This window comes from Diprion similis, chromosome 8, assembly GCF_021155765.1.
Source record: "Diprion similis isolate iyDipSimi1 chromosome 8, iyDipSimi1.1, whole genome shotgun sequence".
Lineage (NCBI taxonomy): Eukaryota > Metazoa > Arthropoda > Insecta > Hymenoptera > Diprionidae > Diprion > Diprion similis.
In genome coordinates, this window is record NC_060112.1 from 6,137,411 (window position 1) to 6,154,803 (window position 17,393).

The 17,393-nt window shown below is 37.1% G+C and overlaps 1 protein-coding gene across 3 annotated transcripts in view; it reads left to right on the forward strand.

Moving 5' to 3' along the window:
• Window positions 1-10,153: 10,153 nt before the first annotated feature.
• Window positions 10,154-17,393, forward strand: part of LOC124409345 (limbic system-associated membrane protein-like) — a 103,657-nt gene continuing 96,417 nt past the window's right edge. For all 3 annotated transcript variants that reach the window (XM_046886906.1, XM_046886904.1, XM_046886905.1), the window contains exon 1: window positions 10,154-10,294. In XM_046886906.1, the coding sequence (XP_046742862.1) occupies window positions 10,192-10,294 (103 nt within the window). In that variant the 5' untranslated portion in view covers window positions 10,154-10,191. The remainder of the gene's footprint in view (window positions 10,295-17,393) is intronic.

A 17,393-nucleotide genomic window follows, 5' to 3' on the forward strand; every position in this document is an offset into this window, starting at 1 on the left:
AGCGGACCGGCGTAAAACCGTCGAATAAAATTTGTATAGAGTATATAATAATGATAATAACAATATACGATAATAACACGACGCGAAGATAGTAGTGCATTAAAATAGGCATTACGCCGGTTGGCGTTAATCAGACTAAAAGGAGAAGAAGAAAAAGAAGAAGAAAAAGAAAAAGATGACGAAGAAGAAGAGAAAGGGGGGCAGGGATGGGGAGGAGGAGGGGAAAAGGAGGCAATTAAACAGGCAGCTCGCGAAACCGGAGCTCGCTCGCTATCGTAAACCGCAAAATATAATTTCCCCAATTGTGGCGGTTGTACGGAAATATAATATCATATATATTATAAGCGGAGCGAGAGGTTCGGTCTGCAGGATCCGGAACTCTCGGGATGATTTTACCAGCTCTGTCTGCAGGCGCAGGAATTAGCCAGACGCAGTCCTCGCAAATTGAGTCGCCTCCTGTCCCCGGAATTTAAACATTCAAATTAACCTACTTACCAAGTCAAACTCTGTATATTGTGCATTATATAGCTGATGTTATAATGTTTGCTGATTTTCAGACACCCTCGGACTTTTCGAGTCCGCCATTTTGGTGAACAATTTTGTTTTCAATATTAAATTGATTCTGGGTTTTCATTTTGAGAGGAGAAATCAATATTTTAATGTTGCTGTTGTGAGAAAGAACCAAACTTTCTTTTCGATGAAGAAACACGTGTGGTTTCAGCAATTTCTTAATGTGTGTGTTTTTGATTTGTAATTTTATGTGTAAGCAGTAAATTTTTTTATTCTGAATCCGGGAGGATTTGAATGAAATTTGGACGCTTCGAAGGTTTTAGAAATTCGATCATGTTAGTCTGCCTGTTACGAAAATGCTAAGTTTTCATTTTTTTTTTTTTTTTTTTTTTTTTTTTTTACAAAATCGAAGAGACTCGTTGACGCTTTTACTTCCGGCAGTTTCTACTCTCATTTGTTTCCCTGCCTCTCGACGTCAACGGATTAACTAATGACCCGAAACGACAAAACCCCAGCCGCTCAGCGCGACCCGTCAAGCTTGTCAAAAGTTTTCGAAATGAGCATTAATTATTATACGGGTTTCACCGACACGCCGGAAGACCGAAAAGTTGCAACATAGACTTATTATTCCATATTGAAATACCCATTTATAATGACCCTTGACCCAACAAATTGTTCGTACAGAAGAATTAAATTACACGGATGCAGGAATTTAGAAAAAACTTGTTTTGGAATTTTTAGTCAGGGAAATTATAACAATGATTTATAATTTTCGGACTAATAGTTCCAATACTAAATTTTCAATTCACTTGTTCAAATATTCCATCCGTATAATTCACCCTGATAGTTGCTTGCAAATTTAAGATTCATTCGCTTGAATTATTTATGAAGGGAAATTTTTTCATTTACAACGTCTACAAATTAATCTTCACAAACTGTGAATTGATAATAAAAAAAAAAAAAAAAAAAAACATTCATTCTTACCATAACCATGAAAGAAACGGATTCATTCTTTTTTCAAAAATTCAACTTTACTCACTGAATAAGTAAATAAGTTTTTCTCATCGGGCAGCATCTCCATATTTTTTTTTGTTTCAAACATCTGTGTCTTCAGAGTAATTCGGTAAATTTTCAACTGAAAATCACGAAAATTCAGTGAGTTATAATTTTACGAGTAGAATAATCCATTTCCCGGTATTTTTTTGTTTTACGATTTTTTCTTTTCATATTCAAATTTTTATTGCTAACTAATTTGCCTTAAAACGTAATACTTAAAGAGTATCCCAGAATTTTTTCAAGTTATTCAAATCCACGTCTTCGTTTCTACGCAATGATTTTAGACGCGGGGTCACCAGCGACCCCGGTGTAACACCAGTGTTACACACAGGATATGCAAAGCGTAAGGGTTAAAACACCGAAAAACAAATATAAACGAAACTCGACTTTTACTGAATAATTTTATATCTCAAATTCAGCCAATTCAGTCCAGCTCAAATGCGTGGCTGTGTCGGAATTTACGTACGTATATATTTATACATATATGTATATATACGTATGTGTATACCCGTTCCAAAATGGAGTTATACAAATGCGCGGTGTGTAAGGCACATTACACGTACGTACAGTAAAGTATAAACTTTTATGGCCGTGGAGCGGTCGACAATCCGTCGTTGTGTGTCCCTCGGTTCCTTCTAAACATATGCATATAACACGTTTGTGGTATAGTTATAACTTTAAATTTGAGCAGTTAGGACGGGTCGTCTCGCGGTATCAAAACCGTACCTCTCGGGGTCAAAATCCAGGGGAATTAATTCAACGAGTATAGTTTAAAACGGGAAAGTCGCTGCGCGTAGTCGAGTTTCTGCTGTACAAAAATTATCACAATCATGCTGATTCTGATTTTTTTTTTTTTTGTTCATGCGAAACTAATGATAAATGAAAAAATTTATTTATTAATTAATGATAAATGAAAGGGCGAAAAACAAAAAAAAAAACAACAAAAACAACGTTTGTCCCTAATTTATTTTAAACATAACAAAAGAATTATTTTATTCAAACTTTAAGCGTATAAAATAATCGTATTTGTACAATATTTTATGAAATTTTCATCCAGGAATTTTGGTCCTGGATTTTGGAGGATGACTCGTGATAGATTTATCTGAAATCAAAAAATCAAATATTTTTTGTTACTAGGTGAGTATGGCATGTGATTGAATGAAGGAGGTTTTTGTTTTTTTTCTTCTTTATTACAACTTACTTTATAAGGCGATACATGGTGTAGATTTGACCAAAAATCGTACTGTTTTGCATCCAACTCTATCAAAAATTTAAATTTCAACTTTCTCAAAATAGCTACATATACTCACCTACTAACAGAAAATATTTCATGTTTTTTTTTTTTTCGAGATAAAGCTATCACGAGTTATCCTGACCACCGCAAGGATACTTTTTTCTAAATGGTTTCCGAAAATCAGTTCTCAACGGTTGAATTTTTCAAATTTTTGGATGAAAATTTTCTAAAATATTGTTCAAATATTGTTCTTTCATAATTCTAAGGTTTGAATGAAATAATTATTTTATTATATTAAAAAAAAAATTAAAGAAAATACGTACTTTTTTCTCCTTCAAGGCCCACGTAACCCCTTGAGGTGCGATTTATAAAAATTAAAACATCGACGCGCTATTTGTTTGAACTTTAAAAAAATTACCATTATTACTAAACGATTATGGGTGCGGGATTTTATTGTTTTTACATCTTTTTTACTCTGTCAAAACTAGAAACGAGTAATAAAAATTTTTTGTACAAAAAAATAAAAAATAAAACAACAAAAAAAGAAACAAAAAACGACTGACGCACGCTGGAATTTGGCGATGTTCCAGGGGAAACGAGGTATCTTGGCGAGCCGGTTGCACGGGGTGTTTATCCTGTGGTATAAACGGTCGGTTCTCAATTTGCGGTACGTGACTTGGTTGCAGGAAAAAATGGATAAAAATTTTCGGCCCACTTTCCCATTTCGGTGCGCCTCCGAAAGCTTCATCGTTTCTTCTCTCGGTTATATACCGCGGAGGAAAAAAATCTGCAGGCATAACCGCGGCGACAAATGACGTTTCGAGGATTACGAAACAGTTTCTGCGGGCTGCGTATGTGTGGGAGTGTGTGTGTGTGTGTGTGTTACGTTTTTGTGTAGACCTTTTCTCAAGCCGAACAAATCGCTTCTTCTCACCGAATCTACGCGATTCTTCAAGAAATTTGGAGTTACTCTGTCTGAGGATTTCGGTTGGTCAACGATCGATACTTTTTGGTCATTTTGTTTATACGAGATAATTCGACATTGAGTATTTATCAAATTGTTAGTTTTGTAAGCTGCGAATATCTGTTCTCAAAATACACTGGAATAGAAAATATGGAGTTGCTGGAATTATAAACTAACGATTCGATGTAGACGATTCGTTTGGGAATTGTTTAAAATCTAGGAGATTTGTTCGATCTCTTTTTACGGTGGCTTATTTTGTTCAAAAGACTATTTTTTTTTTACTTTTTCAACTTATTGTTGCCGTCGTTGGATGTATTCAACAAGGAGATCTGTTCCAGTGACTTTATGGGAAATAAGCCTCTGAATAAAAACAAATCTACTACAATTTTAACAATTTTGAAGCATTTGGAAGTAAAGCAACGACGTCAGAGTTTTTCCAAAAGTGAAAACATTCACGCTGCTTACGAATATGATGAAATCTTGTCTTATTCTTGACTTTGTTTCGTTTGTACAAAATCGTTACAAACCTGGAATGATGTTACATGACTTGAACCATCTCCACTTGAAATCGCGTTCAAAATAACTCGACTTCAAATCGCTCCATTTCGTACGAAGTAAATTTTTCTTCACCTGAAGTCACGAAAAGTCGCCAAAAATTGCTCAGGAACAGAACTCAGTTAAAGTGTTAAATGAAAAAATTCGCGCAAACTGTCTTAATTAGCGACAATTGAATTGGAAGAAGGAATTAGAGAACAGAATGTAAATTTCTCCATGAAAATCGATGGCGAATTCAGCGTTCAACGAGTGAGAAAATCGTGAATCCAGCGAATGTTAAGCTGCGATAGAACGTCACGTGAAAAGTTGTCATTTTGAAACCCCTTCGATAAAATTCCAGCTCAAAGAGCCGCGCTGCATTTATATTATCCACATGTATAGTGCAAGTATCAAGGGAAAGCTTTGAGACACGTTTTCGCGCACTTGTGTGCCTCGTAACGCAGCAGAGGAACCTTTTTCTTGATACATCAATCCATCCCCTGAAAGAGCCGCCGATGCCAGAGCCGAGGGGGCGACAAAGGATCAGCAGGGAAAAAGGGTTGACCTCAACGCGACTTAACCGGGCGGTTATATCGATCTGAAGGAATACAAAAAGATGAATTAAGGAAAAAATAAAAACTAAATCATGCATAATCATGAAAGGGTGCGAGAGAGCCGTTCTCCTTTGTCGAATCTTCAGCGTTATATAACCACTCGGCCCTTTCCAACCCCTTCAGAATCCAGAAACGCATTTCAAGATTACCTGTATATATATGTTTCACTTTCTCAAACTTTTGATGAGGATTAAAATTACCATTTATTATAATATTTTCCAAACAGACTGTCATTATCATCACTATTATTATTATTATTATTATTATTAGTATCATCGGTTTTATGTCATTTTTATATGGATTATTTATTATTACCAATTATATTCACTGTATTATAGCGATGAAGTTTTATCGAAATGTAAAAAAATATTTAAATTCGTCCTTCAGGACTTATTGGATAAACGGTACACAATCGGTCAGAAACAATGATTAAACAAAATAGTTACAAAATGAAAAATCGTACATTCGACAACTTAATTCCTCTGTGAAATAAAATTCAAATTATTTTTATTGAAAATGATTTTCGAATTTACATTACCAGTGACCCCCCTCCCCCCCAACAATTGAAACAATAAAAAAAATACTGGGAATAAAAATACTTGATTTCTGAAATATTTCCAAAGCATCTGAAGATCGTCCAAAAAGTGTTTCTATATTTAAATAAATAATTGAGTGAATACTTTAATTTTAAAGTGAACGGCCTAGCTAATCAAAGAAATTTCAATCGCACGCACACGCTTATATATGTCAGTTTATTTTCATTTGTATAAACTGAAAAATTGAAGAAGAAAAGAAAAACTCAAAAAACGGATGAATATAGAGAAAAGAAAGTTTCATTCGTTTTCTCTCTCTCCTTCTCCCTCTCTCTCTCTCTCTCTCTCTCTCTCACCCTCTCAGCAAACACATCATTTCCCGCTGATCTTCATCGCGTGTAAAATACGCGGGGTGCAAACAGAGGGTGCAGAAAAATCCGTGGGGATAGCCGGGAAAAGTTTGACCAGGTCAGCCTGAAGACGTTGCAAGAGGGATTCCCACAGGATGGGCTGGTTTTCTCCTCCCCTTCACCCTTCCGACTCCCTTACCCCCCTCCACCACACTTTTGCTCCGGAATTCCGGAGAGTTTGGCAAGTTGGCGCAACGTGCTTATTGCGCGAAAGTTAAGTGAGCATCCGGGGTAGTTGCTGCTCCCGTTTGCGGTTGTGTTTGCAGGGTTCGGTTTAAAGCGGGGTGCGGAGCAACGACGCGACGACTTTATAATTAGAGGGAATTCGGCTCCGCTGTTGCTGGTACTTCTGCGCTCTCTCTCGCTCTCGCTCTCTCTCTCTCCCCTTCCAACCCCTTTTCGCCCTCTCTTTCTCTCTCTCTCTCTCTCTCGCCTTCCCATCGTTAACGGCAAATTAAGGGAACGCCGGTTTATTAAGTGCCTCTGGGACCGAGCGATCCACGCAAATAATACTCGCACCCCTCACCCTTGGCGATTTTTGCTAGCCACGCGTTTTTGCCGCCAGCCAAAAATCTTCGTTTTATATTATTTGGGTTGGTGTTGGTTTGGAAATTTTATCATCGTCTGTTCGATCGTTGAGTGAAGATGATAAGGGGTGAAAAAATTTTTTGTTACAATATTTATTGATTTACGCAATTTTTTATCATCAAAGCATTTGTTTTCTCGATTATATTGGATTACAAACGTGTTTATTTTTCTCATTGCTTAGCTCTCTACGCGAGAGCTGGTATCGTATACTAGAAGAAAGAAACCATAAACTATATATCTACCAGAGAGATAGATGCGTCTACCTGTTCTAGACTACTTATTTGTCGATCAAATGGAAACTGTTTTGTCTACAATATCCTGTATAAAATTTTTTTTTTGTTCTTGCTTTCCCTCAGTTTGCTTCTCTCGATTTAAGGTTTTGGAGAAACGCGATTTCAATTACATGTTTTGCTATTTTTGAAAATTTCTTTTGAGACAGAATTTTGAAAATTTTGCCATGTGGTCAGTATTCTTTAGATGTATGGGTATAAATTTTCATTTGAATTTTGGAAATGCAATAAAAATTTGTCAAGAACAGACAAAACCTTTCTAATTTCAATTCGAATAATAATGAACGACATATACTGAACATACTTATGTCATTATTGACAATCATTTTTAAACTAGTAAATAATAAAAGTGAATAACTTTATATCGAAGGTCACTGCATAGTTATATGTATTATATAATAAGTCTCAACGCAATAACTTTTGGATTCAATTCTGGACCAATGACATGCAAAAACGCCATCTTTCTTCCGTTACTGATTTTTCAGCCTGTTTTTGAATGATCGTTTCAGCCACCAGCTGCAGATTATCACAAACGCATTTTCAACTTCTCCTTTTTCACAAGTTAAACTCGAGTGTTTATAATTTGTATTATAATTATTTTCACCCTTGTTAGTCACTTCGAATTTGAGTTTTATTTGCGTGGCAAAAGCTTGCAAAAAATTTACAACAAATCACTATTCTCTTTCTCGTTCTTGTCTCTCTCTTTTTCTTTTTCTTTGCTCCATTTACGGCACATTAAACTATTTCCCGGTACGTAGTATTATTCTTGAATTTTTGTCTGCCCACGCCTTTTTCTTCCATTCCTCTGCTAATATTTTGTCGCATATTGCTCAGGAGAAATCGGACACTAGATACGTTTTTTAAACGTTTATGTCGCACGGTTTTTACGGTATAAAATTTTCGATCGACGATTTTAACTGCCCATTGTAACTTCTGAACGCCAAATCCATTCATCAAATTTCAAAATTCAAATCGTTTTTAGGGAAATAAAATTCTTGAATAAAGTACTTCGAAATACGTCAAGCATACCTAGAATAACGAAATTGCTTCTCAAAATTCAATAAAAAACACGAATTTTCGTATTTTACAATATACATATCAACTCTTCCCACCAAGAGGGTAGGTTTCCCGATTTAAAATACACGTGTTTCAGCAATATTTTAAGTAAGTATTTTATTGTGATAGTAAAAGAATAACTGCGAGACTTTAATTGAAATTCACATCGTCATATCAGGTAATCAAGACGAAATGCACGTCCAATAAATGAAAAAAATCACATCTAGAGTGTGTGAAATTCGTCTGGATTGCCTGGTATGATCATGCGAATTTTTTCTCAGGTAGTAGTACCAATTCCCTGCACTAAAACCTCAGTGTTTGGAAAGAAGTTCAAATCAGTGTGTACGCATGTGTGTACGCTGTGTGTTTACGTACTGTTCCAAGTGTAATTGTGGTATGTTGTTACTTGAGTTACGAATGACCGCACACGAAAAGGCGGATTAAGAACAGCCTGAGAGTGAACGATTATAACGAGAGTTAGTTTATGCGCGAAAGCGATAGAGAAAAGACGTCCGACGTATGAATATTTCTAACGTGAGAATCCGTATTACAATTTCCGAATATTGTTATTGTTATAAAGTTGAAGAATTGTGCGCGATTGTTCCTAACGACTTCGTCGTGTATAATTTATTTGTTATTTAATTTTAATAAATGCTCAATACAGTTCGAATTACTTTCCGGTCCGTCAAATTTTTTTTACGTGTCCGAATTATCACCTTCCCTCGAACATGATAATAAATAAATTCTATTATTATTATTCACTGTTTAACAGACTGGTAGAAATCGTCACGTAGAGGTAGGGAAAAGCCTTATCCCCCCTCCATGCGGCTTTCTCCGTCTCTTTCTATTATATCCGAGTGTGTATTTGTGTGCGTGTGAGTATCGAGATTCGAGCAGACGAGCAACGTGAGCGGCCGGTTGTGTAATCTCAACACCGAATGCGTGGAAATTTCGGTAAAACTTATTTGTTATTCGTTTGTGGTTTAAATCATACGTGAGTTATATTGTGTGATTGTTGCAATTTTGCAATGAAGATTCGAGAGATGGAAAGTGCAGCAAGTACGTGCTATGCAGGCTTAGTAAAGTAAGTTAATAAAATTGTATAACTTGATACAAGTGTTTACTGTTTACACACGTTTAATGTACGTGTCATTCGAGTGTTTACTGTTTACTATTCACATACACTACAGAGAGACAATAGTCAAATAGATTATCGAAAGAGAAAAATCGAATATACAGATTACACAGAGAGAGAGGGAGAGAAAGTCGGATGGAGGGGGCGAAACGCTTTTGTCTCAACCGACGAAAAGACGAAAATATACAAATTTAAACAATCTAAATCTCCATATCGAATTACATTCGGAGTTGACGACGAAGCGCAAGGAACTTCGTTCCTGATTGGGGTTCTCGGACCAAACACGTTTTTTGTTCTTGCATTATTTGGAGACGATTTGGGGTATGGCTCGGAAAAAATACGATAACACCCCAAATAACGACTACCTTGATACAAAAACAAATATCAGGGTGGCCGTTATTTTGCTTTCGGTAAAAATCCCCTCCGCCCTCCTGAAAATATAATCAAGATGTGTAAAAAAAAGTGTGCAAAGTTTGAAATCAATCGGATAATTTTAACCGGTGCACCAGAGCTCCAAAATTGAAAAAAAAAAAAGAAAATCTAAAATTTGGCACACTTTGGACATATTATATGCGATACGAAATGCAATTTTGTAGATTTTTCCACCTCCCCGCCGATAAACTATCCCTATACTTCACCACCGCTTCACGCAATGCTACCACTCCGAGTTTTACTATCACTGAAAAAATCTGTAAAAATTGTATTTCATCCCTCTCGATATGCCCAAAGAGAGCGTGCCAACGTTCAGATATTTCTGCTCGATATTTCGTGTGTAATAAATGCGTAAGTATTGTTATCAAAAACGTACATGCATTTTCCATTTAAAACTTTCGGACTTTTGGGACAGGGGTTAAAACGATCCGAGGACCTTCGAACTCTATACACACAGTTTTCGCTTTAGCCCACCATGATCACATTTCCAGGATCAAGGATGGATAACGAAAAATTTTACCAAAACCGAAACAACGCTCACCCTAATGTACACAAATTCATCCCCTGAAGTTCAGAAAAAGTGGCTGCGTTTAGGGGTCGAAAAATCCCGGCTCCTGCAACGGAACGAGAGTGTTAAGCTCGGTTCACACGAGGATTGCCGCGTAGGTTGTGGGGGGGGGGGGGGGGGGGGGAGGCGCGCGCCACTCCGAGTTTGGGGGTTGGGGTGGTTCGCGTCGCGCTGCCCCCGTTCCTCGGGGATAAACGGAGTCCCTCTCGTCTCGAGGCTCAGTCGCGACGCGGCACGCGCCCCCTTCGAAACCGACGCGGCTTCTATATGGAACGTGCAGGACGTGTCACTGTTCCGAGCCGGATTGCAGGGGCTCTTGTCCTCGGTGCGGCCGCCTTTTTCCTACCCGTTGCTCGCCCCGAACACATCGGTGAGTAAAAAACGGCGAGTTTGAATTCCGGTGTTTAATTTTTTTGATTTTTTTCTGTTTTGGTTTTTTTTTTTTTCGTTTTTTGTTTTTCATACTCCGAGAAAGTTTTAGACAGTTTTATTCGGTATTTATGATAAAAGTTTTGTGTCATCTGTTTTGCGTTGCGACGGAAATTTAGATGCGGAAGAATTCATGTTCTTTTATCGTTTTTTGAATTTTGAAAATTGAATGCAGAAATGAGAGATAATTAAATTGAAAAATAAAGAATTCTTTTGATTATCTTGCGTCGCGAAGAAGGTTTTAAGGAAATTGTGTACTTAAGTTAGAAAGCTTCTTTTATCTGTTTTGCATTGCGAAAATTGGGGGCGAAAAGCCCGCCAAGGAGTCGAAGCTTTTTAAACTCGTTTCCACAGCAGGCCGGCTCTCAACGTCAATCAAGACGAACAGTTGTAACTGATTGCGCGACTACCGTCAGATGTTATCGGTCTCCGTGACGGAAAGAGACGTACCGAGGGGGAGGAAAGACTGAAAATAAAAAAGTAAGAAAGTGAAGATAGGAAAGAGTTAACTAACAGCGATAAGCCGCCGCGTCGGTTGAAAGGGAAATGAAATAGCACGAGCAAAAGCAGCAGCTGTCAGCGAAGGAGCTGATTTCGCGGTTACGCGATCAAATCTTAACGTGTTTTACAAAAGCGAGATTAATTTTCACCTTGACATCAAAATAGAAGAGGAAGTGAACGGTATTAATTTTTTTATATCAATCTGGTAGAAGCGGTCAATGATAAAAGAATCGAAAGACGTCAAAAACCGGAATCGATCGTAAATTTTGTCTTGAGTGAATTTTCAAAAGTGCTTCAATTTTAAACGAAATACTAATCATTGAATGAATTTCATTCTTGGGGTGGCAAAGTGCGAGAGTTATAATTGTTGGAATTGAAATTTAGAATTTCAGTATTTGTTACCAGTCTGTAAAATCGCGTACAATATTCAGAATATTGGTGCTTTTTTTTAAGTTTTTTTTTTCCCCACAGGTTAAATTCACCGAAATTACCTACCTCGCGTTGTTTTCGCTAATTACAGATCGAATTAGTTAACGACGCGAAGAGCTCAATTCGGCCCTGAGAGATATGATCGTCGTCGGTCTGGTTTTCGACGGAGCTCCCTAATCGAATTATCACACCTCCATCTAACCGTCCATCGGACGATCTATTAATCCGTCGATCAATGAAACGTTGGTCAACGACGTGAACCGAGTTCGGTGACTTCCGCGTTGTGAGAGAGAAGAGAGAGAGAAAAAAAATATGTTTGGATGTATTAACATCGCGGACATACATACGAGCGGTGAAATAGGACGAGGGGTGTTTTGACGGTTTATTATAGATACGATAACATGGAATCGATCAATCTTTGAGGAGACGTAATGATTGTGTACCTGCTTCGATTGTCCCAGCGAAAAAATATAAGATTCGTAGCAATTTGAATCGGAACGGATTATACGCAGGTTTTGAATTAGGTTTGATTGTCCAGTGAAAAAATATTGGAAAATTCTACTAGGGTCGAGAAAATTTCGGAGTAAGTGAGACGCGTTTGTGGTGAATAAGGATATCAATCAACTTGACGCCTAGATCCTTCCACCTCTTACTGTATGAATGCGATCATCGCACGTGGTTTGCAACACGTGGCGTATGTGTATATATATAATTATATATATTATGTACATGTTATGTATATATCATGGATAGTTAGAGGTGTACACTATCTGTGGTTGAGAGAGAAAATTTTTGGATAGTTTAAGGAGATTTTTTTTGAAAATAATGCGAGCTTTTGACAAGTGGATAATTTATTGAGAGAAAGGAATTGCGAAGGATACGCGAATGATTGAGTGAATATTGTCGAGTGATTCAGTTTCAGGGAAGTAAATATATAGGTACATATAAGTAGAATAAACGGGAAGGTAAAGGAGGTAAAATACAGAAAATCACGTGGAAGAAAAAACCGAAAGAAGAGAAGAGAAGGCTTCTCTTGCGGCGCAACAATGGATAAGGACCAAACTTCACAAGTTATAATAGCTAGAGGTTGGGGTAAACGTCGTTTACACACCTACACACGTCGAATCGGCCGGGGATCGAAAAATTGCGTGTTTTTATTTTCCCATCCTGTTATGATTTCTATATTTATTCTTTTTCGCTTTCTCGCTCATCTGCAGTTTGTTATACACTATAATTTACTTCGTCTCTTTTCCGTAAAGATTCTTCGGAGAGAGAGAGATAGAGGGAGATTCAATCTTTAAGAATATTTTCAAGTGGCTATAACACTTATCATCGTTAATTCACATTCAATAATTTAAACTCAGGAATTATTAAACAAGAATTCGCACAGATTCTAACTGGACCGAAAAAAAAAAAAAAAATTTTATTCGATCGGTAGTTTTTATTTTTCTTTTTTCTCACAAAACCAAAGTTCAGACAAATTGTGTATAGTCACCTGCTCGAGATGTTTATTATTACAAGTATGATATGAAGCGACTAAAAAATTTCTCGAAAACATGAGATGGTAATCTTCTATATGAGCAATTAAAAAAAATTTCGATCTTTAAGGTTATTATTCATATATATTTTAGGGTGTTGAAAAAAAAAATTGTTACCGATTTTCCAACATGGCACCTCTTCAAAAGTTCGTTTAGGTTGAAAGAAAGGTTCTGTGACAAGATGATTGCGGTCTACGTTATGTGAAAGGTTGCGTCCTTTTGATTTTTCACTTATTTACACATTTTCTTCGAACTTGTGAAGAAACACGTTGTAACATTTCAATCATCATGTCTTTCCTGACATTTATATTCATCTCAAAGATCACGATCCATAACACAACAATATATGAACTGGGAATCTTATTCTCCTGAATTAAAAGTTTATATTAAATTATAACTATTTTATAAGATTGAATGAATTATAAAAAAAGTCGTCAGATCCACTTCTCAAACATCAACTGAAGACTTGATATTACAAGTGTGGGTTTTCTTTGTGATGTAAATTGATATTGTGATTGATGTAGGCAGTGAAGGCTTCAAAAATTTAAAAAAATGTATAAAAATAAAAAATCAACTTGGCGCGATCTTCCATATAACGTAGAACGCTCATCTTTTGACAGAACCTTTCTTTCAGCCTAAACAAACTTTTTAGGGGGTGATATGGTGAAGAATGGTAAAATTATTTTTTTCTCAAACAACCTAATATACATGCATATAAAAATGAATCACTTATACGACTATGGTAATTAGAGTATTTAATGAAAAAGGAAGAAAACAAATTAAAAAAACAAGGGCTTTCTAAAAATATTATCGTATTCGTTTCCGGTATGAAGAAAAACGGAGACCCTTACTGGAAAGAAAAGCAGCCGGTTGTACCATTTATAATTGACGCCGCTTTACATATATATATATATATATTACATATATATATGTATATACATATCTATATAATTTTTTTTTTATCTGTATACATATGATAAATCGGTCGTGACAAGCGTGTATATATGTACCTGCATAACCTAACAGATTTAGGACGTAAAGGAGAGCGAGGAGCGAGGAGAGGGCGTCACTCGCGAATGAAATTGATTAAATTTTGAGATTCGCTTACAAACGGGGCTGGCGCACTTCGCTCGCGATCCAATAAGAAGGATTAGGTGTACCGAGCCGTGCAGGACCCTCGTTTGATTGAATTCGCGGCGAGGCTTAAGGGTGACGAACATCTTTATGCCGGCCGATAGAAGCCGCCGTTCATACGCCTCGCTTTGCCGAAGTACACGTTTCCTTAATTGTTTCCTCTGGCTTGTTTCTCGTGTTGGGCTTTTTTTTTATCTTCCTCTGTTCCAAAATGCATGCAAAAACCGGATACAGTTGAACCAGGAAAAAAGAAAAACGAGAAACTCCCTCCTACTCGGTATGGCAAAAATTTATTCCGCGTGACGATAAATTTCTATCGAAATAAATAGAGAAATTTTATCACGTTGCAAGTGTTGGATTTTTTTTTTCTTTGTTTGTTTTTTCGTTTTCAAACAAATTTGGAAGAATTTTTTGTCTCGTTTTTTCGAGCGCTTATTTACAACTGTTTCGTTTATCGGTATAAACATCGAACGCAAATCTTTTTTCTTAATCAAAAAAGGAGAAGGGAAAAATAAAAAACGCGCCTCGAACCTTCGGAGGGTTTTTTATACCGCGGGGAATCCCCAGAAGCGTGAATTGCGGCTCACCTGCGGCCAGCAGCTCGCCTTTCGCATTCGGTTCTTCGCCTCCAGCTCCGATCGCGTGCCGCCACAATTCCTGCCTCCTTTCCTTGCCTTTCCTTTCCTTGCCTGCCTTGCTTCCTTATGGGTACGTACTGAATTTCTGAATCGATATCACTGCCGGTGCCTTAACCACGAATATGCCTCCCAGTCACCCCCTGACCCTCCTCCCTCAACTCGGTCGTTCAGAATCGACTGCAATTTGTGCACCGTGATTTGGAATTTGCAGTAATTTTAGGCTCGATTTTAGAGCGATGGAAATCGCTGGGGAAACGCGTCGAAGTATTTCTTCGAATGTTTTATGAAACTGTGAATTTCGTATTCGAATTTCTAATCGCGTCGTCAAGAATCTACTGTAATTTCTCAACTGCGATTTTACTGTATAAAAAATTTCCGTCACGAATTAAAAAAACATTAGAAATCAGACTAATCAGAAACGATCGAATAGATTCATTTCTTCAAAAAACATACCACACATTGAATCTTACGTTCCTACATAAGTGCAATTTTATATATTTTTACAGAAGGTAATTTCCTTTATAATTTTCTATAGTCTCATAAAAATATTACATTTTATATGGAAATACAATATACGATTGGAGAATTGATTTGCAAATTAGGATTAAAAATTCCGATATACAAGAAATAAAAACAAACGATTATAACATCTCAAAAATCCCACTCATTGGAAGCAGACAACAAATTTCAATAAAATTGAAGAAAAAAAATTATACCATTGATAATCACAATACTTTACACGATACAAAGCAATTAAAATCAATTAAGATTGAGTATGATTTATTTTAATTATTTCTGGTTTATATGCCCGTACATTTTGCCGATATGTATGTGGCAAAAAGTAAATACCAAATGGCCTAAAGTATGTCTTGTGTGTTCGTATATCAGAGTAAAATTATATACCTATTTAAGCTGCAGACATATGTTTATATATGGAGAGACAGGTGGGTTTGATCGTGGGTATAATAGCGCGAAACGTATATTTCCGATGTCGATACCACAGCAATATATATATGCATGCATAATACACAGTATATCTTATAATATGTTCAAACGTGGGGCTTCCGCGGTAAGGTTTCAGTCCGTGGACAACGGCCCTTGTAATTCGGGCTGTACGAGTGCTGCACGAACACGCAGCATTAACGCACCAGCTGCAGCGTCGGGATGCGATGCGAATCGGCTATATGTATATGTCATGACACTGCAAGGATGCAGAGATAATCGTGTGGAAGTAACGCGGCGAAAAACAAAAAGCGAGAAAACAGGTGGTTTAGAAATGGAGAAAAATGTAAAAGTAAAACGAGTTGCAGAGAAAAAAAAAAAACAGGTCGGATTTCAGTAGAGTGCACAGCTCGTCGTTACATCACATCTCATCACCTGCCCTCAAACGACACAAATGCCATGTGTGGAACGGCCACACGAGAGTTTTGTAATTCAATAATTAGCGCAGTTTAGTAGCTGCACGTCAAAGAGGAATTCAATCCTGCCCAACGAAATTTGATACTCTTTTGTCGAAAACTCGCTACACGCTGTTTATTATATATAGACTGGCAGGTTTGCGGGATGGAAGTATTTTTTTAATTTTTTTTCTATTTTTCTATTTTTCAAATTAGTTTATCGGTCTGTCAATTGTGGCGAACGTATTTCAGATTTTAAATTCACCTTGAAGTCAGTTTCCGAAATCCAGTTTTTTTTACTCTCAACTGCATAGATTTTGAAAAGTTTATTAAACTTAGTCGGCTTCTATATGGCGATGGGTTGAAGGTATTTGTTTCAAAGATCGTTGTGGAGAAAACTCGTGAAAAAGTGTTTTGAAGATTTTTTTTTTTTTCCGGCACACTTCAGAAATAATTGTTGGTTGATTTTTAACTATTTGCGAATTGCGGATTATTTCTTGAACTGTCGTATGAATTGTTTCGAAATTATTTATTCAAGAATCAGGTGACAGATCTTGATTTCTTCAAGAAAGAATCTAAAATACAATTCTTTTATCTCAGCTGGAAGGCAGACAAGGCAAACGAAAACAAAATAAAAAAAGACGTGTATTTGAAGAAACATTGTACTTTATTATTCCAAGCATATACATACGTGTGTATAGGTATGTATCTATATTTTATATTGTATCCAGCGAAGCGTTTCAGGCTGAACCCTGCAGAGCGAAAAGAAAATGCACACAGCGGTGAGACGCATTCCTCAAGTGACAGTAACAAAGAAACAGGGATGAGGAAGAGGGTCAGAAAAATGAGCGGGGAAAAAGATTTTCGATCATTCTCGGGAGGAGAGTTGCAGAAGATCCGACGACGACGGCTTGGAAGTGGGATGAATGAGAGCTCGGCTGCACGGGCGCAGGATGCCGGGGTGCAAATCCGTCAGTGAGAGAGAATAAGGAGGGCCGGGGGGGGGGGGGGGGGGGGGGGGGGAGAGTTTTATCCGGTAGGGAAGATAAATTCCGAGGCGATAACTCTAGCCTCGTTCGCAGGTCACGAGGGCTGCTCGTTTCCTCTTACAACCGTGAAAAATATCTATATATATATATGTATGTATATAGAAACACACGTGAGGCAAGATGATACAATTTGAATCTCTGTGGGCGGATTTTAGTGGATTCCGCTTACCGAAGAAGACTCGATAGTTGCAGTTTGAGTAGCACTTTAAAGTGACTGTAAGACTGTGGGAAAAGAATATGAGGTCTGAGAACGTAAGGGTTACAACATTTTTCTACAATTTTTATCAAATCATTCTTGGATACTTCAAACTTGTTATTTAGCGGCAGAGGTAGGATTTTTTTTTACCGAAAAGG